This window comes from Diorhabda sublineata, chromosome 3 (assembly GCF_026230105.1).
Source record: "Diorhabda sublineata isolate icDioSubl1.1 chromosome 3, icDioSubl1.1, whole genome shotgun sequence".
Classification (NCBI taxonomy): domain Eukaryota; kingdom Metazoa; phylum Arthropoda; class Insecta; order Coleoptera; family Chrysomelidae; genus Diorhabda; species Diorhabda sublineata.
This window is the reverse complement of record NC_079476.1, coordinates 39,121,525-39,146,153: the sequence shown is the minus strand read 5'-3', so window position 1 is coordinate 39,146,153 and position 24,629 is coordinate 39,121,525. Positions and strand designations below refer to the sequence as shown.

Below are 24,629 nucleotides of genomic sequence, written 5' to 3'. Positions count from 1 at the left end.
CTCGTAGTTTATTCAAATGCAGTTCACTTCTGGTTGCCTAATAGTAGGCGACTTATTATTCCTCTGAAGACACTCGCGAGATGGCAGGAGAGAAGAGTGCGTCGAGAACGAACACGCATGTGAAGAGACTTTGGTTTCTTTCATGTTATATATAAATCACGTACAATTAATACAATTTTCATAAAATTATGGTAGTCAATTTTTTTATGTGTCCTATGTTGCCATGTGTAGTCTCTATATTGATGCGTAGTCTCTATTTGATTCTACCGTTTCCGTAATCCAATTGTTTTACTTTGAGGTTCATTTTCATTATGGAGAAGAGTCGCAAGTCATCGAAATAGTAGGGACGTTAATGAACGTACATGAACCAGAGATATAAACGTCAATATGCGCAAACGTACTAATAAGCTACCATTTTGATATTAGCTTCGGCGGCAAATTTGAAAACACAGTAATCTATAGGCTTTAAATGTGACTTTTGAAGAATAAAAATTATAATATTATAATACACGTAATAACATTATTAAAATTTCGCAATACATACATATTATTTACTGACTGATGAATGGAAATACCTTCAAGTTTGAACATTTTTACACGTTTTCACAGCACACGACATCGTTATCACCAAAAAAAACGGAAAATGACAACTACAATTGTCATTTCGACCTAAAATTAATAATAATAACACATAACATAAATTTTCTGAAAATCTGATTATTTTTACACAACTACGCCATAATTTCATAACAGACACTTGAAAACGCTGTAACTTATACAAAAATTAAAATGTTGGCTATTCGGCGTTCTTCGAAATTTGGATGCGCGAAAGTATATTTGGTTGCATATGTAAAGGATGATGACGCGCGTTGAGTTGCATATATTGAAGTCACAATAACCTAGCAAATATTTTTTCACAATATATGATTTTTATGCCACTAGAAAAACTAGTTGTTAAAATAAGTTTTAGAAGTTATGATGTGTGCGATATCATTTAACATGAATAACCAATTTACACTTCCGTTGTATATGAAATAACCGACGTATTATTTTATATGAGTTAAATTTGATTTTTATTTTAACGTTCCGAGAGCATCGTTGCCAGATTTTTTTGGCGTTAAAAAAAAGTGCAGTAGTTGCTATGTCCTTGTTTTACTCAATTTAAATATAAAATTAATTAATTATTCATTATTTTTAATTATTTTTATATACTAAAAAAATATTAGTATGAAAGTAATTTGAAAAATAATCAAATTTACTGTGAGGTTTGACTTTGTAATTTTATACGAGGTACAAGTTTTAGTGTGTATTGTGGAAAGTTTTTTATAAGGACCGAACTAAAAAAAAGTATAAGTATAAAGAAACTAAATTTTTAATTAATAATTTAAATACAACTTAATTACAAACATATTTCTAACTAACTTTGACACCATTAGATTAATTTATTGTTCCGATTCAATTATTAGAAATTGTACAAACACAACAACTGGGAAACCAAAAAACATCTGTATATAGTTGATTTCCGGCGCCTTCGAGCGCCACTAATCTCTTCTGAACATATTTTTGTTCACATCTGGAAGTATATCCATCTGGTAAACTGCAAATACCATCACATGTTTGGGAACTGAAATAAAAAAAACAAAATATTTGCTGTTTGTTGATTTCACCGACACTTATGTATTAAATACTTACACACAAGTTTCACTTTTGACTAGTTGCGTTACCCTATTATCGACTTCGGCCATATTGACAACATACATCCAGTTTCCTTTATTATTGAGAGCCGCTCTGGGTGTTATATATTGAGTCCGCACCTGGCACAACGTCTGCTGTCGACCAGGTAAACTTTGTCGTTTTTTACGGTGGAAATTAGTACTCGTTTTGTTAGAATAACGTTCTATTACTGGCATTCTTATCATCTTTAATGACCTTTTAAACCTCCGATGATTTTGCTGCAAGGCCCTGAAAAATTATTTATAAACTATTTAATATATCGCATAATTATTACATATTTAATGTTTTTTGGTTCAATTTAATTCAATTGTGACTAATTAACATCGCATTACGAGGATGGTCACAGAAGAACCGGGAAAACCTTTGACCACCTCGCTATTTTTTCAAGTCTGTGAACAGAGAATAATCCGAGGAGGTTAAATCTGGTGAATAGGTAGCAATTCAAACTTCAATTAACCAATTTAGGCCATTATAATAACGTATGTGTGACCTGATGCATTGTCTTGTTGAAACAACACTTTCTTCTTAGCTAAATGCGGCAGTTTTTGCTTGATTTCTTCACTCAAACGTTTCAATAAGTTTGCATAATACTTGGAGTTGATAGTTTTTCTTTTTTTAAAATAGTCTATGAAAATTATCACATCCCAAATCGCCATGAGCTTACCTGCAGGTGGAACGGTCTTTGTCTTCTTTGAAACCGGTTTTCCCTTTTCAGTCCATTGTTTTGATTCTTCTTTTTGTTTCATCCATGGCAATATCTGTGAAACATTGTCAAACACTCGATGGAAACATCTTCACGACGTTGCTTTTGTTCCATCGTGAGCACTTTGAATCCACAATCATCCAGTGGATTTTCTTCAACGTTTCTGGAGTCATCGACTGTAATGCTGGTTATTGCAGGTCGTACCCAATATTTTTCGCTTGAAAACGAAGAATCACTCTCACACAGAGTAGAGTTCAGCTTTTGTATTGGTTCGGCTAAAGCGTTTCAAATAAAACGATGACAAATTTTTTCATTGTTTTCAAACAAACTTGAATCATATTCTGTATAGAATGTGGTGTTTTTCGAGCAACTACCGCCATCTCTAGGTCGGACCAAGTACTTCTACGACCACTCTCGTATAGTTACAAAAAAAAACGAATTCAAATGAAAATAATGGTAATTCAAGTTTATATTCCAGATAATCATTAATTTGATGATATGATAAGTTTCGGTCATGAATTGATTATGCATTAATCATCGATAAATGAATTTACTATATGCTATGTTGCCAAATTTAATTCAAAACCTTGAATACTGCACCTTTTCCATAAGTTATTGTATTGTCCATATTGGGACGGTTCTAGTGCTTGCTGGTACGGTTGGTAATAAGTAGGTTTGTTCGGAGTATTATATTTGTATCCCTCATTATAATCCGGATATCCGGTAAAATTTTGATTGACGTACACGTTTGGTTGAATATTGTAACTAACTCCGTTATCCTGAAAAGGAACTTGCGGCTTTGGTATGTGTATAGGTTCTGGATATCCTCCTGGATTATGTCCGATGTTTGGAGGTTGGTAATTGGGCGGACCGTAAACGGGACTCACAGTTGGGTAGAAATATGATGAAAAATCTTCTTGACTTTCTGACGTAAATAGAGTTGAATGATCATATCGCCATTTTTTCACAAGGTAATTAATCAATTCTCTGAAAAATAAATATTTCATTGGACTTCATTCAATACCTGTCTCATTCAATTTATTAAGTTACCCAGGATAATGGTCGGGATATTCACAGTACGTCAATCCCGGTCTGGCACATTGAGGTGTTTTCCCTGGAGGAGCAGGTAGAAACTTACAAGGCTCCGCGCCATATAACGGTGAACAGACGGATTGACATAATATCACCAAGTTAGAAAACCATATAATCTGCAAAAAGGAAAATACGGCATAAGCTTGGGCTTATAATGTACGAGACACATAAAAAAGTTAAAGTTAAAGCTTCAACGACGTAGGACACTGTCCCTTATTGGAGATGATCTTTTTGAGCGAGCTAGAGCTAGATAAGTTGATATCACTAGGCGAAAACTGTCTCAATTCTATTGATTGTTATATTGGAAAGTAACTGAATGATTGCTGTACTTGTTGCCTATGTCCCTGAAAGTTGATTTGGTGTAGTATAGTGTATGGACTCTTCTGAGTGTAACCGTCGAAGCTTATCTCTAGTTATTGTAAGTAGTATCGACCTTTTAGGCTACAAAATTAGTCGGTTTCCATTCCAAACTTATCAATACGTTTGCATTTTTTTTCGAATTAACACTTTCCATCAGCAATGTCCTCATTTGTATAACTATTTAATGCACTGGTGTTCAAATTGAACAAACGTCTGTTTGTTCAATTGTGGTGCAGATGCCCAGCTGTCGAAGATGTTTTGGACATTCACTTTGGCGCTGCCACTTGACTCAACTCCACAGACACTCCAAGATCTTAAACTGACTCTGGTTATCTATCAAGCATGACCAAGTACAAAAAGACCTTGAATTTCTGCCAATCAGCATACCAGATACTCCAAAAACTTAAGCAGACTTCAAATGTCTATCGAGGACGCTTAAATTCCTAATAACCATCTCCACAGACACTCCAAGAACATACCAGACGGAGTCGTAAAAATTTGAGGGGCTAAAGCTAAATAAGAAATTATAACGGTTAATATTAATTTTCCCCTTAATCATTTTTATTTTGAACATAATTTCGTTTTAAGTATAACCTTTTTAACCCTTCCAAATTATAGTTCTCTCTTTTGCAAATGAAATTTTGAGGTTAGAGAACAGGAGAAAGTCGCTGGAGACCAGATCTGCTGAATACGGTGATTGGTCAATCAATTCGAAGGGCAATTCTTGAATTTTAGCGTTATGGTACACAGTAAATTGTCCTGATTGAAAAGCACTTTCCTTTTCTTCAAATATAATAGATTTTTGCTTTTTAAATAACACCATACCATAATTTCGACAAATAACTGTCAATATTTGCTCAGTAAAACATGTAAAAAACATGTTTTTTTAATTTTTTATAAACTATTAATTATTTTTAAGGATAAAAATGAATCATCCAACAAGTAAAGCGTGTTACATTAGATATATAATAGAAAATAATCCGAGAGGGCTAAATCTGGCGAATAAGGTAGCAATTAAAACTTAAATTCATTAATTTTGGTTATTAATTTAACTGATGTGTGAGTTGGTGTATAGTTTGATGAAATACCACTTTCTTCTTAGCCAAATTCGGCCGTTTTTGCTTGATATATTTCGCTAAAACTTTACAATAAGTTTGCATGCTACTCGCCGTTGATAGTTTTTCTTTTTTTTAAGAAAATCAATGAAAATTATGCCACGCGCTTACAATATGATGATGGTCTCTGAAAGGGGGCTAAATCAGGCGAATAGGGTGCTTGAGATAGAAATTCAAACTTCAATTACTTAATTATACAATAGTCGTGGATAAAAATGGTTAAATATATTACACTTGCGTTATTCGAGGTGCCATTGTTCATTTTTTCATACGTAATTTTCTGTTTTATTGTTAATTTATTTAATCTCACGGTTATAATTACTACAGAGATAGCAAAAAATTCGGACTAAATCGCAGCACTTGATTAATAAAACTTATTTTGAGAATTTATATTCTGAAGGTTATCTATGTCGATTGTGAACTGAAATTACATTTTTTTAAACGAGAATTTTGTTGCCAACACATCAGTTCATGATAATAGACTTTGTTCAGAGAGAAAAGGATGTGAAAATGAATGCGTGACGCATAAAATTAGTTTTTTTTAACGAAGTAATTCTGATTCAAGACTAATGATTTAGTCATAGCCATATTCACTCACAGCAATTTCTAATTCCTTATAACTGCACAAAATTGTTAATATCAAGATCTTTCATGAAACAATCAGATAAACTTCCTAACCTCAAATTTTATCTAATATTTTGTACGTAGTTTAACAATGAAAAAAACGAAGTTTTACGAAAGTCAGTTGATCTGTTTCGCCAAAAGTAACTGGATTGCAACTTGCTTGCAATAAAAACGGCACAAAATCGTTAATATCAAGATCTTTCATGAAACAATCAAATAAACTTCCTAACCTCAAATTTTATCTAATATTTTGTACCTAGTTTAACAATGAAAAAAACGAAGTTTTACGAAAGTCAGTTGATCTGTTTCGCCAAAAGTAACTGGATTGCAACTTGCTTGCAATAAAAACGGCACAAAATCGTTAATATCAAGATCTTTCATGAAACAATCAAATAAACTTCCTAACCTCAAATTTTATCTAATATTTTGTACCTAGTTTAACAATGAAAAAAACGAAGTTTTACGAAAGTCAGTTGATCTGTTTCGCCAAAAGTAACTGGATTGCAACTTGCTTGCAATAAAAACGGCACAAAATCGTTAATATCAAGATCTTTCATGAAACAATCAAATAAACTTCCTAACCTCAAATTTTATCTAATATTTTGTACCTAGTTTAACAATGAAAAAAACGAAGTTTTACGAAAGTCAGTTGATCTGTTTCGCCAAAAGTAACTGGATTGCAACTTGCTTGCAATAAAAACGGCACAAAATCGTTAATATCAAGATCTTTCATGAAACAATCAAATAAACTTCCTAACCTCAAATTTTATCTAATATTTTGTACGTAGTTTAACAATGAAAAAAACGAAGTTTTACGAAAGTCAGTTGATCTGTTTCGCCAAAAGTAACTGGATTGCAACTTGCTTGCAATAAAAACGGCACAAAATCGTTAATATCAAGATCTTTCATGAAACAATCAAATAAACTTCCTAACCTCAAATTTTATCTAATATTTTGTACCTAGTTTAACAATGAAAAAAACGAAGTTTTACGAAAGTCAGTTGATCTGTTTCGCCAAAAGTAACTGGATTGCAACTTGCTTGCAATAAAAACGGCACAAAATCGTTAATATCAAGATCTTTCATGAAACAATCAAATAAACTTCCTAACCTCAAATTTTATCTAATATTTTGTACCTAGTTTAACAATGAAAAAAACGAAGTTTTACGAAAGTCAGTTGATCTGTTTCGCCAAAAGTAACTGGATTGCAACTTGCTTGCAATAAAAACGGCACAAAATCGTTAATATCAAGATCTTTCATGAAACAATCAAATAAACTTCCTAACCTCAAATTTTATCTAATATTTTGTACGTAGTTTAACAATGAAAAAAACGAAGTTTTACGAAAGTCAGTTGATCTGTTTCGCCAAAAGTAACTGGATTGCAACTTGCTTGCAATAAAAACGGCACAAAATCGTTAATATCAAGATCTTTCGTGAAACAATCATCTGCGCATGCTTTTGACCAATAAATATTGCGTCTTGCACTGCATTTTACGTTTTATTGCACCATATCAAGCGGCATTTAAGTTTAATGAAAGAATTTTACCTCGTATGCATAAATTGCGAAATCCTGTGTACATTATTTTTTGTATATAAAAAAAAGAGATCGGCAATACTAATCGACAAGCCGTTTTTGAATAAAAAAAATAATTGTGAGTACAGAATTCCAAATTCCATTGTAAATATGATAATTTAATAAAATCTGTGAACTTAATCGCGTACTGTCCTTGAAAGAACGGTGAAAGTTTCAAAGAAATGAACCAAAAATGAAGCATTAGTAATCATCGAACAGGATAGTTTTATTAGTAGAAAGCTCATAAATTTTAGTTACGCAAATAACAACATCATTATTTCATATTAAAATTCATTAATATGATTATTGTCCGAATCGGATATCGTCCTCGTTATTTTAGTTAAACTTCGATCGAAATATTGCACTAAATATCAAATTAGATAAAACACAACAGCAACAGCTTATACCGACGATGCGCTAGATCCAATTTTGGCACACTAAATGCTCCAATATTGGTTTTGAGTGCGTCAATCGTAGCTGGTTTATCCCTGTAGACATTAGCCTTAACATGGTCCTACAAGAAATAGTCCAAAGGCGTTAAATCACGATCTAAGAGGCCAATTGACGGGCTCCAAACGTGAGATGAACTGTTCACCGAAGACGGTTCTCAATTAAGCCAAATTTGGTCTTGTTAAAACCACATGTTAGGAATATCCAATTCTTCCATTTTGGGCAAAAAAATCATCAATCATCACATGGTGGCGCTCACCATTCACAGTAACGTTCCACCCATCGTCGCTTTTGAAGACGATGTCCATAATCCACACCAAACAGTGACTTTTTCAGGATGTATTGGTAACTCTTGCAATGCTTTTGGATGGTATTTACTCCAGATGCGGCAATTTTGCTTGTTGACGTATCCATTCAACCAGAATCTTTCTATAAAAAAGAGAATCTCCCTCCAATATTGCTAGCGCCCATTCACCAAATATTGGACGTTGTGGGAGATCGTGTGGCTTCAATCCTTGCACCACCTCTTAAGAGGTTTTACACCCAAATCCTTTCGTAAAATTTTCCACGTAGTGGACAAACAGAGGCGGATACAGCCGCAATATTATCTTCGATCCTCACTGTACGTTTTCGTGTTGGTGGTTTAATGTCCAATAGCATGAATTTTGATAGCAAAATTCAATAATTTGCAACCAAACTGAACAAGTGTGGCAATGACACAAGACACGAGTCACGCATGATCTGTCAAAAACAGTGTTGCCAAAAAGATACCAGCAAAAAATCACTCGTTATTAGAGAAACACGGGATGAGAAAGAAACATACAGAAATCGCACAGACTAGAAACCAGATGTAGGTATTTAAATAGAAATTTACGCAGTAAGGAAAATTGCCAGACTGTTAAGGAATAGTAGTGGAACGACCAGAAACACGATAATCTGTACAGCTAGCCATAAAAACAACGGCATATTAAACTGTTACTGTCCTGGGTACTTAGACATTTTGAACTGGAAGGGAATTCTAAAGCAGATGGGCTTGCAAAAAGTCGGATCAAGGTTGAGGATGCTGAATAGATAGATAAACGGTGGATGTAGTGGTTAAAGATAAAAAAACATAGGAATCATAGCCAAACCAAGATGAAACACTCAATCTAGAAGACCACTGGACATTATTGACCCAAAATTCCAGAAATGAAGATTGACAAATGACAATTATAGCAAATAGTGTAGAGGAGAAGAAGAATCGATTCGAGCATCGCGAAAAACGTCCTCAAATGCTGGGTGACGACATAGTAAATTGTCTCGGAGAAATAGCAAACTTAGATATAGGAAAAAATTCCATCCTGGATTAAAACAGCTTGAAAATAAGATATGAAGGATAAAAAGAGAAAAACAATGGACCTCAGACTTTCGACTGGCCAATGGCCAATCTAGTTGCTCATACTAACCTATACAAAGTTAGTAATAAAGTATTAAATTTGTTTTTTATTCACAATGAGGTCCTTTTTGTGTAAAAAATATAATAATACATAAATTAGAAGCTTCGGTAATTATTAGTTAACGTCCACAGGATATTTCAGGACTCGACGCAAAAAATACGAGAATGAGTAAATGAAGTGAAAATAATGCTGTGACATAAAAAATTTTCTCATACGACCCCTCGTTTTTGAATTATAGGCGTTTAAAGACGCGAAATCAAAACTTAGAATTGAAGCTTCGGTAATTATTAGTTAAATTCTACAGGATGTTCCAGGACTCGACGCAAAAAATACGAGAATGAGTAAATGAAGTGAAAATAATACTGTGACATAAAAAATTTTCTCATACGACCCCTCGTTTTTGAATTATAGGCTTTTAAAGACGCGAAATCAAAACTTAGAATTGAAGCTTCGGTAATTATTAGTTAAATTCTACAGGATGTTCCAGAACTCGACGCAAAAAATACGAGAATGAGTAAATGAAGTGAAAATAATACTGTGACATAAAAAATTTTCTCATACGACCCCTCGTTTTTGAGTTATAGGCCTTTAAAGACGCGAAATCAAAACTTAGAATTGAAGCTTCGGTAATTATTAGTTAAATTCTACAGGATGTTCCAGGACTCGACGCAAAAAATACGAGAATGAGTAAATGAAGTGAAAATAATACTGTGACATAAAAAATTTTCTCATACGACCCCTCGTTTTTGAGTTATAAGTCTTTAAAGACGCGAAATCAAAACTTAGAATTGAAGCTTCGGTAATTATTAATTAAATTCTACAGGATGTTCCAGGACTCGACGCAAAAAATACGAGAATGAGTAAATGAAGTGAAAATAATGCTGTGACAAAAAATTTTCTCATACGACCCCTCGTTTTTGAATTATAGGCTTTTAAAGACGCGAAATCAAAACTTAGAATTGAAGCTTCGGTAATTATTAGTTAAATTCTACAGGATGTTCCAGAACTCGACGCAAAAAATACGAGAATGAGTAAATGAAGTGAAAATAATGCTGTGACATAAAAAATTTTCTCATACGACCCCTCGTTTTTGAGTTATAGGCCTTTAAAGACGCGAAATCAAAACTTAGAATTGAAGCTTCGGTAATTATTAGTTAAATTCTACAGGATGTTCCAGGACTCGACGCAAAAAATACGAGAATGAGTAAATGAAGTGAAAATAATACTGTGACATAAAAAATTTTCTCATACGACCCCTCGTTTTTGAATTATAGGCTTTTAAAGACGCGAAATCAAAACTTAGAATTGAAGCTTCGGTAATTATTAGTTAAATTCTACAGGATGTTCCAGGACTCGACGCAAAAAATACGAGAATGAGTAAATGAAGTGAAAATAATACTGTGACATAAAAAATTTTCTCATACGACCCCTCGTTTTTGAATTATAGGCTTTTAAAGACGCGAAATCAAAACTTAGAATTGAAGCTTCGGTAATTATTAGTTAAATTCTACAGGATGTTCCAGGACTCGACGCAAAAAATACGAGAATGAGTAAATGAAGTGAAAATAATGCTGTGACATAAAAAATTTTCTCATACGACCCCTCGTTTTTGAATTATAGGCTTTTAAAGACGCGAAATCAAAACTTAGAATTGAAGCTTCGGTAATTATTAGTTAAATTCTACAGGATGTTCCAGGACTCGACACGAAAAATACGAGAATGAGTAAATGAAGTGAAAATAATACTGTGACATAAAAAATTTTCTCATACGACCCCTCGTTTTTGAATTATAGGCTTTTAAAGACGCGAAATCAAAACTTAGAATTGAAGCTTCGGTAATTATTAGTTAAATTCTACAGGATGTTCCAGGACTCGACACGAAAAATACGAGAATGAGTAAATGAAGTGAAAATAATACTGTGACATAAAAAATTTTCTCATACGACCCCTCGTTTTTGAGTTATAAGTCTTTAAAGACGCGAAATCAAAACTTAGAATTGAAGCTTCGGTAATTATTAATTAAATTCTACAGGATGTTCCAGGACTCGACGCAAAAAATACGAGAATGAGTAAATGAAGTGAAAATAATGCTGTGACAAAAAATTTTCTCATACGACCCCTCGTTTTTGAATTATAGGCTTTTAAAGACGCGAAATCAAAACTTAGAATTGAAGCTTCGGTAATTATTAGTTAAATTCTACAGGATGTTCCAGAACTCGACGCAAAAAATACGAGAATGAGTAAATGAAGTGAAAATAATGCTGTGACATAAAAAATTTTCTCATACGACCCCTCGTTTTTGAGTTATAGGCCTTTAAAGACGCGAAATCAAAACTTAGAATTGAAGCTTCGGTAATTATTAGTTAAATTCTACAGGATGTTCCAGGACTCGACGCAAAAAATACGAGAATGAGTAAATGAAGTGAAAATAATACTGTGACATAAAAAATTTTCTCATACGACCCCTCGTTTTTGAATTATAGGCTTTTAAAGACGCGAAATCAAAACTTAGAATTGAAGCTTCGGTAATTATTAGTTAAATTCTACAGGATGTTCCAGGACTCGACGCAAAAAATACGAGAATGAGTAAATGAAGTGAAAATAATACTGTGACATAAAAAATTTTCTCATACGACCCCTCGTTTTTGAATTATAGGCTTTTAAAGACGCGAAATCAAAACTTAGAATTGAAGCTTCGGTAATTATTAGTTAAATTCTACAGGATGTTCCAGGACTCGACGCAAAAAATACGAGAATGAGTAAATGAAGTGAAAATAATGCTGTGACATAAAAAATTTTCTCATACGACCCCTCGTTTTTGAATTATAGGCTTTTAAAGACGCGAAATCAAAACTTAGAATTGAAGCTTCGGTAATTATTAGTTAAATTCTACAGGATGTTCCAGGACTCGACACGAAAAATACGAGAATGAGTAAATGAAGTGAAAATAATACTGTGACATAAAAAAATTTCTCATACGACCCCTCGTTTTTGAATTATAGGCTTTTAAAGACGCGAAATCAAAACTTAGAATTGAAGCTTCGGTAATTATTAGTTAAATTCTACAGGATGTTCCAGGACTCGACACGAAAAATACGAGAATGAGTAAATGAAGTGAAAATAATACTGTGACATAAAAAATTTTCTCATACGACCCCTCGTTTTTGAGTTATAAGTCTTTAAAGACGCGAAATCAAAACTTAGAATTGAAGCTTCGGTAATTATTAATTAAATTCTACAGGATGTTCCAGGACTCGACGCAAAAAATACGAGAATAAGTAAATGAAGTGAAAATAATACTGTGACATAAAAAATTTTCTCATACGACCCCTCGTTTTTGAATTATAGGCCTTTAAAGACGCGAAATCAAAACTTAGAATTGAAGCTTCGGTAATTATTAGTTAAATTCTACAGGATGTTCCAGGACTCGACGCAAAAAATACGAGAATGAGTAAATGAAGTGAAAATAATGCTGTGACATAAAAAATTTTCTCACACGACCCCTCGTTTTTGAATTATAGGCGTTTAAAGACGCGAAATCAAAACTTAGAATTGAAGCTTCGGTAATTATTAGTTAAATTCAACAGGATATTTCAGGACTCGACGCAAAAAATACGATATTGAGTAAATGAAGTGAAAATAATACTGTGACATAAAAAATTTTCTCATACGACCCCTCGTTCTTGAATTATAGGCCCTTAAAGACGCGAAATCAAAACTTAGAATTGAAGCTTCGGTAATTATTAGTTAAATTCAACAGGATATTTCAGGACTCGACGCAAAAAATACGATATTGAGTAAATGAAGTGAAAATAATACTGTGACATAAAAAATTTTCTCATACGACCCCTCGTTCTTGAATTATAGGCCTTTAAAGACGCGAAATCAAAATTTAGAATTGAAGCTTCGGTAATTATTAATTAAATTCTACAGGATGTTCCAGGACTCGACGCAAAAAATACGAGAATAAGTAAATGAAGTGAAAATAATACTGTGACATAAAAAATTTTTTCATACGACCCCTCGTTTTTGAATTATAGGCCTTTAAAGACGCGAAATCAAAATTTAGAATTGAAGCTTCGGTAATTATTAATTAAATTCTACAGGATGTTCCAGGACTCGACGCAAAAAATACGAGAATGAGTAAATGAAGTGAAAATAATGCTGTGACAAAAAATTTTCTCATACGACCCCTCGTTTTTGAATTATAGGCTTTTAAAGACGCGAAATCAAAACTTAGAATTGAAGCTTCGGTAATTATTAGTTAAATTCTACAGGATGTTCCAGGACTCGACGCAAAAAATACGAGAATGAGTAAATGAAGTGAAAATAATGCTGTGACAAAAAATTTTCTCATACGACCCCTCGTTCTTGAATTATAGGCCTTTAAAGACGCGAAATCAAAATTTAGAATTGAAGCTTCGGTAATTATTAATTAAATTCTACAGGATGTTCCAGGACTCGACGCAAAAAATACGAGAATGAGTAAATGAAGTGAAAATAATGCTGTGACAAAAAATTTTCTCATACGACCCCTCGTTTTTGAATTATAGGCTTTTAAAGACGCGAAATCAAAACTTAGAATTGAAGCTTCGGTAATTATTAGTTAAATTCTACAGGATGTTCCAGGACTCGACACAAAAAATACGAGAATGAGTAAATGAAGTGAAAATAATGCTGTGACATAAAAAATTTTCTCATACGACCCCTCGTTTTTGAAATATAAGTCTTTAATGACGCGAAATCAGAACTTATATTAAAGTATATTTTCTAAGTTATACATTACAAAATTATGAATTTTCAATTGATGTACATGTAAAAGTGAAGAATTCTACACTACTATCTTAAGGTCAGGGACGGCTCATGCCCAATTGTTAACATATATAAAATGATTTTCCGTCCATGTTATGTGATATTCTTCTAAATATTCGCATAAACATATGATTCATATACGATGGAGCCCGTTCCCATTTTCTTAATATTGTAAAAAATCATCTTAATAACATTTTTTCTAATAAGTGGATTGGTTGGGCAGGTCCATTTGCATGACCAATACGCTCCACTGGAATAACTACAAAGAATTCATTTTTTGGGGATGTCTTAAAGGCTTGACCTTTTCAGACTGTACCTTTCCAGATAATGATGCATTCTAAGAAGAACTACCATTTCTGCAGTCGCCCGAATGAGTCGTCAATCTTGTTTTTCGTCCTTTTCTTTTTTTGCTTCGTGTTTCTTCTGTTTTGACAGTTTTGACAGTTTTGACAGTTGTGTGTGACAGGCTGTCATATTATTTACATTCGAATCTTTCAAAGAAGTAAGAAATAACAAATAAATTATTAATATTAATTTTATTAAAGTTTTATTGTCGTCAAAATTATTGTAAAATTAGTTTTTTATGTGGAGTGCTATTGAAAATTTAGAAAGCGTTTAACAATTCGTCTCTTATTGATTCTTTTTCGTCACTAATTTGTGATTTACGTAAATATGTTGAAAATACTGTAATTTGTAGGCATATTTGTAGTAGGGTAAGTTAAGTTCAATGGAATTTCCTCTTTACATAATTTTTTAACCAAAATTTCAATTGTCAAATTTAGAGAAAAGTAAAGGTAGAAGAAAGTGATTTTTAATTGTTTCTATTGTATCTTCTACGCAATTATAAAGTATTGGAATCAGGTGTTTTCTCGCGAGTAAGTGTAGAATACATAATATAAACTTTCGCGCACAGTTTGACATAGTTAACTATAACATTAAATGAATATACAAAATTTATTAGGCGCCTGATGGGTACTAAGTATTAAGCGCGATTAAATTCCACTAAAAATCAGAGGAAGTATTTTTTTTTTAAAAATAACACGTTCTTATACTTATAGCACAAATAATTGAAAAGTCTCGTTATCAAACGAACATTTTATGATTATTTACAACCAGAAAGTGTATTTAAATCAAGGAAATATAGTTTTCGAAACGTAAAGGTTCAAAATAGTGCTACAAACTTATCAAATATAGTCACAAGATTACGAAAAACAACTTCAAAAGTCCAATAAGTATAATACGAGGATGGTAGCTGCCCAACAAAGAAAACACAAGAATTTTGAGAAAAAATATATTCATTTTCAACGTAATTTCCTTTTAGCTCCATATATACTTTTCCCAGCGATGTTTTATAACTTAGTTACTCTTTTTATAATAAGAATCTTCAAGCTCCTCAACATAGCCATTAACTGCCGACATCTTCTCTTTATTGTTGGGAAATCTTTAACCACCAAGCCATTTTTTCAAGTCTGGGAACATAAACTAATCCGAGGGGGCTAAATCCGGCCATTGCAAGAACGTATGTGTGAGCTGCTTGATGAAACAACACTTTCTTGTGGTACCACACTTTTAGAAACGCCTACTACGTCTGCTAGCTCGCAAACTTTTAGTCTGCATCGTCCTGGACCGTTTTGTGGACGTGCCTTGGTGGTGGATGTGATGGAAAGTTGATGGCAAAGATTAGAACGACAGCGATATAGAAAAACTTACTTTGAGGGACTTAAGCAGTACTGTACTGAGTGAAGAATTGGGCATCAACGTGCCAAAATTTCAGAATCTTCCAGGGAGTAAACGCGCGTCTATGAAGTGGAGGAACAAAGAAAAAAACGCGCCAGTTAATGCGAAGGTTATGTCAGGGTAGTAGGTGTTTCGGGACATGATAGGGTTAATTCTCTCACTGAGCAACGAACTGCGAACGCGCAGTATCATAATAACGTCGCAATAAACACGGCGAATGATTAAATTGGCGCTATATTTCAATTCGTAGTGCGACGTCGCTTCAAAGCCACAAAAAATCGCTTACAGCTCGATTTACCATGAGAACGTTGAACCCATTGGCCCAAGAAACACCGAATACCCTCCTTATAACCCCGATTTGTCTCCACTATTATTTATTTGGTACATTGAAAAAGGCATTTTCGATTCGAAAGCAATGCGGAGGTAGCATCCTTAATATTTAAGTTACTACAAACATTTAATTAGATTGTCCGTGAACGTGCATGTCTCTGGATCGTATAAGAGCACTTAACATCGTTCCATCATCTCGCTTTGGCTTTGGCTTTGGCTATTCCTATCCATAAACGTTTTCTGAAGCTTCAAACGATATTTCTTCAGAATAAAGAAAATAGAAACCTCAGGACAAGTTCTTGCATCTAATCATGTCACTCTTCCTCTGAATACTTCCCAAATGGAAAATTGGTTTTCAAACCACTTCACTTTTATCTAAAATCTGCCATGTGATATATTTGAACTACTGAAATCTTACTTGAACACAAAAACTGTACAATGGAATCTGCAAAACTAAAACCAATTCATGCTGGCGTACCTCGAGGAAGTTTTGTACTTCACATCTTACAGGTTGCACTGGATAGAATAAAAAATTAGCAAAAACTATGGAGAATGAGAACAAATGAGAGTAATTCAGTTCACATAACCTCACAAATAGATCGGTGAAGAATCGAAAGGAAAGTGCTTCGAATGATAGCGAATCGTGTCAAAGTTCTCGCCAAGAAACTAATGGAAGTCAGTTCTGAAATGAGGATTTGGCTTAATTAGGTCAAAATAAATCGAAAATGAAGAATGAAATTTTTTGATATCTCGCTTTGTTTTCGAGATATCGATACTTAAACTTATAATCGAACGTTAGTTCAAAATTCGCTTTATTGAACAGATGGCGTTCAATACTTCGTTTCAAACTAATATTTTATCACTTCAAATTCGATATGAATCTTGTAATTCGATAAAAAAAGATTTTTTATTCAATTTTTATATTATTTACCCCGATACTCCAAAATTATATTGAAAAAAACAGATTTTGATAACTTTTATCACTCTGTGATGAATATAAATTAACATACGATAAATACGATAAATTGTCGGTTGTTTTTATAAAATAAAAAAAATAATAATAATAAAATAAAACTAAAATAATCCTTACGCGATAAAGAAAATTTTTTAGACAATTTTGGCTGTAAAAAAGTCCCGATTTTTGAATTTTTTATACTCAAAGTGAACCACGAGAAGGTTAGGTTAGGTTAGGTTAGGTTAGGTTAGGTAAAGTTAGGTTAGGTTAGGTTGATATATACAAATATTAAACAGAACTTCAAGTATCGATATCTCGAAAACAAAGCGAGATATCGAAAAATTTTATTCTTCATTTTCAACTTATTTTGGTTCGATTTACAAAATGGCATAGTCAAATCGTACTCGTGTCCAGGTTTAAATAGATTAACTATAAAAATTAATCAAAATGGTGTGAACAATTATAGTCATGGGGTTTTTTTATCAATTCTAATTTTTTTCGTTAAAAAATTGTCTAGATATAAATAAGTTGAAGTTGGCGACTCAGGTCCTCAGATCTAATTTCAACAGTATATCTACTGGAAACAAATTCAAATATGAACTTTCTAAAATAACGAATTATCGACTTACCGCTTTGAATTCTGTTTTAAACCTCATGCTGACTTATTTCCTATCGTCATCCACCACACATTATTACACCACTAACAAATTGAACTCGCCACAATTTTTTTTCTATGTCTGGTTTGTGTCTGTCTATCGGAATCAGTTAGGACATAGTGTAAATACCGAGTAAACGAGAAACTACTTTAGACAACGGGGGTCATACCCACGAACGTTCGAAAGTGACAGGTGAATGGGTTATAGAGTTAACCATTCTTCCTTTATATACCAGTCGATACATTTGCATTCGGATTAAGTGGGTATTTCAAAAAAAAACAACATATATATGCAGCTCTGTACGAAAATTTTTATAAATCGGTAAAATTTATTCATTGTATGATAAATGATGTTTTATACTGTATACTACCAGCGTTCTACCACAGAGAGATCTTCCTTACGGGGCCTAGTTACTGAGATATAGGGTGTTCAAAATTTTAAATCAAAAATTTGCCATAAATCAAAATTTTTCTTTTCAAATTTGGTGACAAATATGCGCCGACAGCGCGCCACTGGTTAAATTTTTCCAAAGTTTGTTTATGTCAAAATATTACTTTATTAAGTAGCATATTGGTCACCGAATTTGAAAAAAAAATTTAAAGGCGTTCTTGATTTATGGCAAATTTTTGATTTAAAAGTTTGAACACCCTATATCTCAGCAACTAGATCCCGTAAGAAAGATCTCTCTGTGGTAGAGCGTTGTCGGTCGAATATAGAAACACCCTGTATATAAATAATAGGTTGTACATGATCATAATTTTCGTTGTATACAAGATATTAAAAAGCATGTGTCGAAACTTTACACTCGTTTTTCTGAAAACAATATTTTTGAAATCGGCGGCAGCATGAATCAAAGAGTTGTTTAATAATTTCTTTAGATTTAGAACTAGAAGTTTTAATTTTAATCTATTTATATTGGAAAATAATTTCACAGAAAATACACTGAAAAAATTGACTCAAAATTCGACATTTCTTTTATAATATGTTTCCTTTTGTATTTTTATTTCTTTTTCATCTTTACACAGGTTCATAGAGAAATTATAACATTACCAATTATAAAACTTCACTCATTTTAGAACTTTCTAGACTATTCTAAAGATTTCTAGAACTTATTTGAACATACCTGATCTATCATATTAAATTGCACTCGTTTTGGAACTTTCCAGATCATTTGGGAAGTTTCTAGTACTTTCTAGAACATTCTAGATCGATTACAATAGTTTACACTCATTTTAGAACTTTCTAGACTATTCTAAAGATTTCTATAACTTATTTGAACATTCCTAATCGATCATAATAAGTTGCACTCGTTTTGGAACTTTCCAGATCATTTGGGAAATTTCTAGTACTTTCTAGAACATTCTAGATCGATTACAATAGTTTACACTCATTTTAGAACTTTCTAGACTATTCTAAAGATTTCTAGAACTTATTTGAACATTCCTAATCGATCATAATAAGTTGCACTCGTTTTGGAACTTTCCAGATCATTTGGGAAATTTCTAGTACTTTCTAGATCGATTACAATAGTTTACACTCATTTTAGAACTTTCTAGACTATTCTAAAGATTTCTAGAACTTATTTGAACATTCCTAATTGATCATAATAAGTTGCACTCGTTTTGGAACTTTCCAGATCATTTGGGAAATTTCTAGTACTTTCTAGAACATTCTAGATCGATTACAATAGTTTACACTCATTTTAGAACTTTCTAGACTATTCTAAAGATTTCTAGAACTTATTTGAACATTTCTAATCGATCATAATAAGTTGCACTCGTTTTGGAACTTTCCAGATCATTTGGGAAATTTCTAGTACTTTCTAGATCGATTACAATAGTTTACACTCATTTTAGAACTTTCTAGACTATTCTAAAGATTTCTAGAACTTATTTGAACATTCCTAATCGATCATAATAAGTTGCACTCGTTTTTGAACTTTCCAGATCATTTGGGAAATTTCTAGTACTTTCTAGATCGATTACAATAGTTTACACTCATTTTAGAACTTTCTAGACTATTCTAAAGATTTCTAGAACTTATTTGAACATTCCTAATCGATCATAATAAGTTGCACTCGTTTTGGAACTTTCCAGATCATTTGGGAAATTTCTAGTACTTTCTAGAACATTCTAGATCGATTACAATAGTTTACTCTTATTTTAGAACTTTCTAGACTATTCTAAAGATTTCTAGAACTTATTTGAACATTCCTAATCGATCATAATAAGTTGCACTCGTTTTGGAACTTTCCAGATCATTTGGGAAATTTCTAGTACTTTCTAGATCGATTACAATAGTTTACACTCATTTTAGAACTTTCTAGACTATTCTAAAGATTTCTAGAACTTATTTGAACATTCCTAATCGATCATAATAAGTTGCACTCGTTTTGGAACTTTCCAGATCATTTGGGAAGTTTCTAGTACTTTCTAGATCGATTACAATAGTTTACACTCATTTTAGAACTTTCTAGACTATTCTAAAGATTTCTTGAACATTCCTAATAGATCATAATAAATTGCACTCATTTTGGTACTTTCCAAATCTTTCCCCTTTTCTCTAACCAGTTATCTCAAGACCAGCAGTGATTGTGTTAGTGTCTACAGTGTTTTCGGTGGTAAACACATTATTTTTGTTTTCTATTTTAATCATTTCGTATTTTTTTGTCTTAGTTTTTAATTTCCTCGATAAAATGCCAAGGAGAAGGCAGATTGGTTCCTTGGAATCAACCAAAAAAAGGGGTGATTCGTTGCTTGGAGTAGCCAGATTGATACCCCGGAATCAGATCAGTTCTTACCAATGAATAACCATCCTACCCCCATACCCTTAATAATGGCTCCAAAGTGGGAGCCGAGACGTGGAGAATTTTCAAAATTCCAACGCGATTCTACCCGTGAACCTAATTTTTGATAGAATAATTAATTTATAAAAAAAAATTCACAAAAATCGATCAAAATTCGTCGTATATCTCCCCTCAATTAAGTAAATACGGACAATTTTAGTTAGAGACCGATGTTTTGCTCCCTCAAATATTCAGCGTGACTGATTTCTATGCAAAGTTTTTAACGAGGAATCAAATGTTTAAATACGCACAAAAGATTTTCCAAATAATTTCAACTAATAAAAAAAAATGTATATTCATAAATGCATAAAACGTTTCTTTATTAAAACACCATATTTACCACTTAGCGTTACATTTATTTCTTCATTATTTGCACTTTCTCTCAAATGTGTCAAACGCTCATACAACTTCTTACGTGCACTCGTCGCACCAGCAATAAATTACGTAATTATGTTTGATTATTTTCATTAATTATAGAGGATATTTATCTTCCAGGACACTAAACACAGTCTTGTAAGCTATTACCATGCGTACATATGTAATTAAAACAACAAATGATTCTTAATAATAAGATGTAACAACATTTCACAATATTCTGTAAAACACACGAAGTTGACACAAAGGTAGATTGAAGATACGTAGTGCGTTCCATGAATTCTTAGTTTAACAAACAAAGAAACGTCATAAATAAAAAACAGTGATTATTTATCAATATATTTTCCCTTTATTGCACGCACACTTTTCAGAACGTCCGACTAAAGATCTAAACCAACTAGCAACACGCCACGCCACGCCATGCGACGTCGGTACATTGTTGTAGCTTTTAGTACGTTCTGGAAAACAAAATTAGTTTGTGTAATAACCTAGACACCAAGAGACCGAGAAAAAAAAATATTTTGGGTCCATAAAATCAACAAAAATGATGTGATGGCGTGGCGTGGCGTGTGGTAATCTGAGTGTGTACGCAGACAATTTAATTAAATGGGAAAAATATATTCACACATATTCGACACGTAGCGTGGAGTGGCGTGACGTGTTCCTAGTGAGTTTCAACCTTGAAGCTTCTTGGTACGGGTTTTTCTTTCCGGTGTTACTCCACTCGGTGTCGGACAATAGTAAAAAACTTAGTTTCATTGCGCAATCGCTCATAATTGCACTAATTTTTGTCATATTTAAATGCTCATGTAGGATCCCCCAATTTATTTTGTTTCTGGGCGTCGATCACTTTCTGGTGCAGTCACCGTCACGTAGGTCATCTTCTAATGATTGTCGTCGTCGGCGAAACAACTTAGACCAATTTTTAACTGTTGAAAATGATGGACACCAGTCCGTTTTGATTTTGATTTGATCTTAACCTTCAATTTGAGACATTTTCAAAACAACAACAAATAAAACACAAATTTGAAAAAGTTTTATTCTTCCGTGACCATAAACAAAATCATTTTTTGTGGTAAATTAGATAAATATAACTCGGTTTTTATTTTACCACTAATGTAACTGTTTAATTTCTTTTCTAGTTTGTTATACTTTAGTTGGAGTACGATTTTAATGGACCCGTAAATCTTTTCAACGATGTTTTCAAATCGGTTCATTTGGATTAATGATATACTAGATATAAACTAGTATTACGAAACTGGATATATCACGATCTGGTAAAAGTATTCCAAGAATCGTTAAATAAAATGATTCACTTCGTTTTAAGAATAAATGCCAATGAGATCGTCGAAAGGATAATAGTTTCATTGTCATATATTAAGATATTTTTCACATAAGTTTCATTACTAATATAAGACCAATCCTAAATAAATTTAATTTATGCTAACTATACAGGGTGGCTCGTTAGAATATATAGAGTAAAATCGATTTCCAATATTGACTTTATTTATTAAATAATGACTAGAAGCTCTTTGAGACCTTGGTAAAATCATTCGTTGGGCTTAATTGACAAAAATTATCGCATTTCCAAACAATCCAGGACTAAATGTCGGATGTGGTCCTTCTAGTCAATCTAAACTCCAAATCTAAACTAAGATACAAAAAACAAATCAAAATAATTAGTCGAAACTAAACTAAATATTTTCTTTTTGATTTTCCATGTTTCCTTTGAAGATACTTCGAAAAATAGATGGAAATCTAGGCTTTCCAAACATGTATTATGAAATGTCAATAAACATGATTTTAATTGTGAAAATTCGTTGTTTTCAATTTGTGTCCATTGATAATCTAATTGAATGTTAAAAGTGTATTAACTTAATTTGTTATTGCTTCATTTAATTTGACACAATGTAATTTTCTAGAAACAATTCATCCTACATTCTTAATTTTATTGTGAACATTTCGAACACGTTTTGATCCTTAACCTACAAATTTAGGTTATTGGCAAATATTTTGATAGCGCAGAGTGAAAATTTAAAGTGAAACTGACTGACCCGTAAACAACTAAATAAACTCTTTTATCAAGTCTACGTCATTATTCCAATTCAATTTATACAAGAAATTGATTTTTCAGCTGTTGTAATAACATTCAAACTGCATTAAACGACAGCGCTATCTGTTGATAATTTCGATAAATAATTAGGAAAACATTCGATGTACAGTTGCAATAAAAAATATTTAACATAGAATGTTGAAATGAGTTCAACAAACATAAACGACATGTAAGTGGATTCGTTTAACACCCTGTATCTAATCGTATGTTTTGTGACATTTTTTAGTTGATATATTTACACGTAAAAAACTAGTGATACGTACAATTAACTTTCACACTATTTCTGTGACCTTGTCAACCCAATATCCTTGGATGTAGGTTTTATAGTTTGATTAGCAGATAATCGGAAGTAAGGTTAAATAACATTTTTTTTTTCATCTAATTGGTAGTAGAAAATTTGCATAAAGTCTTTTTATTATCGGCTATGGTTGATTGATTAATAATCGATCAACAATTTAGTTCTTTCTATAATATAATAATAGCAGTAGCGCAGTATTAGGGTGCTAGAAATAAAAATAGCATTTACTTTCTTTAAACTTGTCATAAGGGATTTCAATCACCTGCTAAAGAAAATATTACACGTAAATTTACTATTGAAATAATAAATATTTGTTTTGTTTTTCTACCTACAGCTTTGTTTAAGAAGAAATGAAATTATGGATCTAGTTTCTTTATTAAAATATTTAAACAATGAAAATATATTATTTATTCTTCTAAGAACGTCCCTCACTAAATCCTTTTCATTCATTTTTTATAATATTATTCAAGGACTAATCAGCAATTATCTGATATATATATTTTAAGTGCAAAAAAATCGTACGTGTATGTAAATATTTTATACAGGATATCTCTCTTTCTGTTGTCCTCAATATCGACATATGTCTGGTAATAAAATAATTAATTACAATTTTTTTTAATAAATGTATCAAGATAAATAAAACTTCGCCCACTCACTATGACACCGCCCTTTTCCTTGAGATAGAATTCCGTTTAAATTTATAATCACAAACTATTTGATCATAATTTTTATTCACCTAAAGTACAACGCAAATTGGATTTGTTGAAAACAGCTGACATAAATCAATTCATATTATCGCAAATAATTGTTTGTCACCTCATTTTACTTCATGTAATTTGTCTTTGTTTCATTTTTCACTCTTCACAAACTAAATTCTGTCACTTTTGAGGTATCGGTCAACTTGCATCTAAATTTCAACAAGTAATAAAAATGCGTTATTACTGTCAATGTCAATTGTCAAGATAAATAGACGTTTTTCTCAATTTCCCAAACGCTTTACTGTATTTTTTAATCGCCCCTCGTATCTGTTTTCTCAATGAACTCTGTCTCAATAGACATGCGTCGCGACTTTTGCCGAACGGTGAGAGCCGATCAGCATTTTGTCTGGCCCACTATGTTAACATGGAGCAAAATGTACGTCATGAAATTTTAGGCGAAAAAGTAGAAATAATATTTGAATGAAAACAAATCACATTAATAATAAAAAGTTACTGTGATTTGATTCGTAATCAATCAAATTAGATAAATTGGAAAGAATTTTTTTATTGTGATTTTTATATTTTTGAAATAATTTTGACCTATCCCGTTCCATTTCGACTAACATGTGAACATTAGACATATGACGTGCGTCACACCAACTGCGTGAAAAAAATAAATTCGGTTATTTTTGGTAAACAACAAAGTCAGCTAGAACATGAA

General features: G+C 32.3%; 1 protein-coding gene across 1 annotated transcript; it reads right to left on the bottom strand.

The window, feature by feature from the left end:
* Nucleotides 1-1,350: 1,350 nt before the first annotated feature.
* Nucleotides 1,351-17,813, bottom strand: LOC130441434 (protein spaetzle 5). The gene is made up of 5 exons (XM_056775121.1): nt 17,553-17,813; nt 3,488-3,645; nt 3,038-3,424; nt 1,693-1,962; nt 1,351-1,624 (listed from the first exon to the last, which is right to left on the bottom strand). The coding sequence occupies exons 1-5, from the start codon at nt 17,577-17,579 to the stop codon at nt 1,456-1,458; spliced, it is 1,011 nt and encodes a 336-aa protein (XP_056631099.1). The 5' UTR covers nt 17,580-17,813; the 3' UTR covers nt 1,351-1,455.
* Between the last annotated feature and the right edge of the window lie 6,816 nt (nt 17,814-24,629).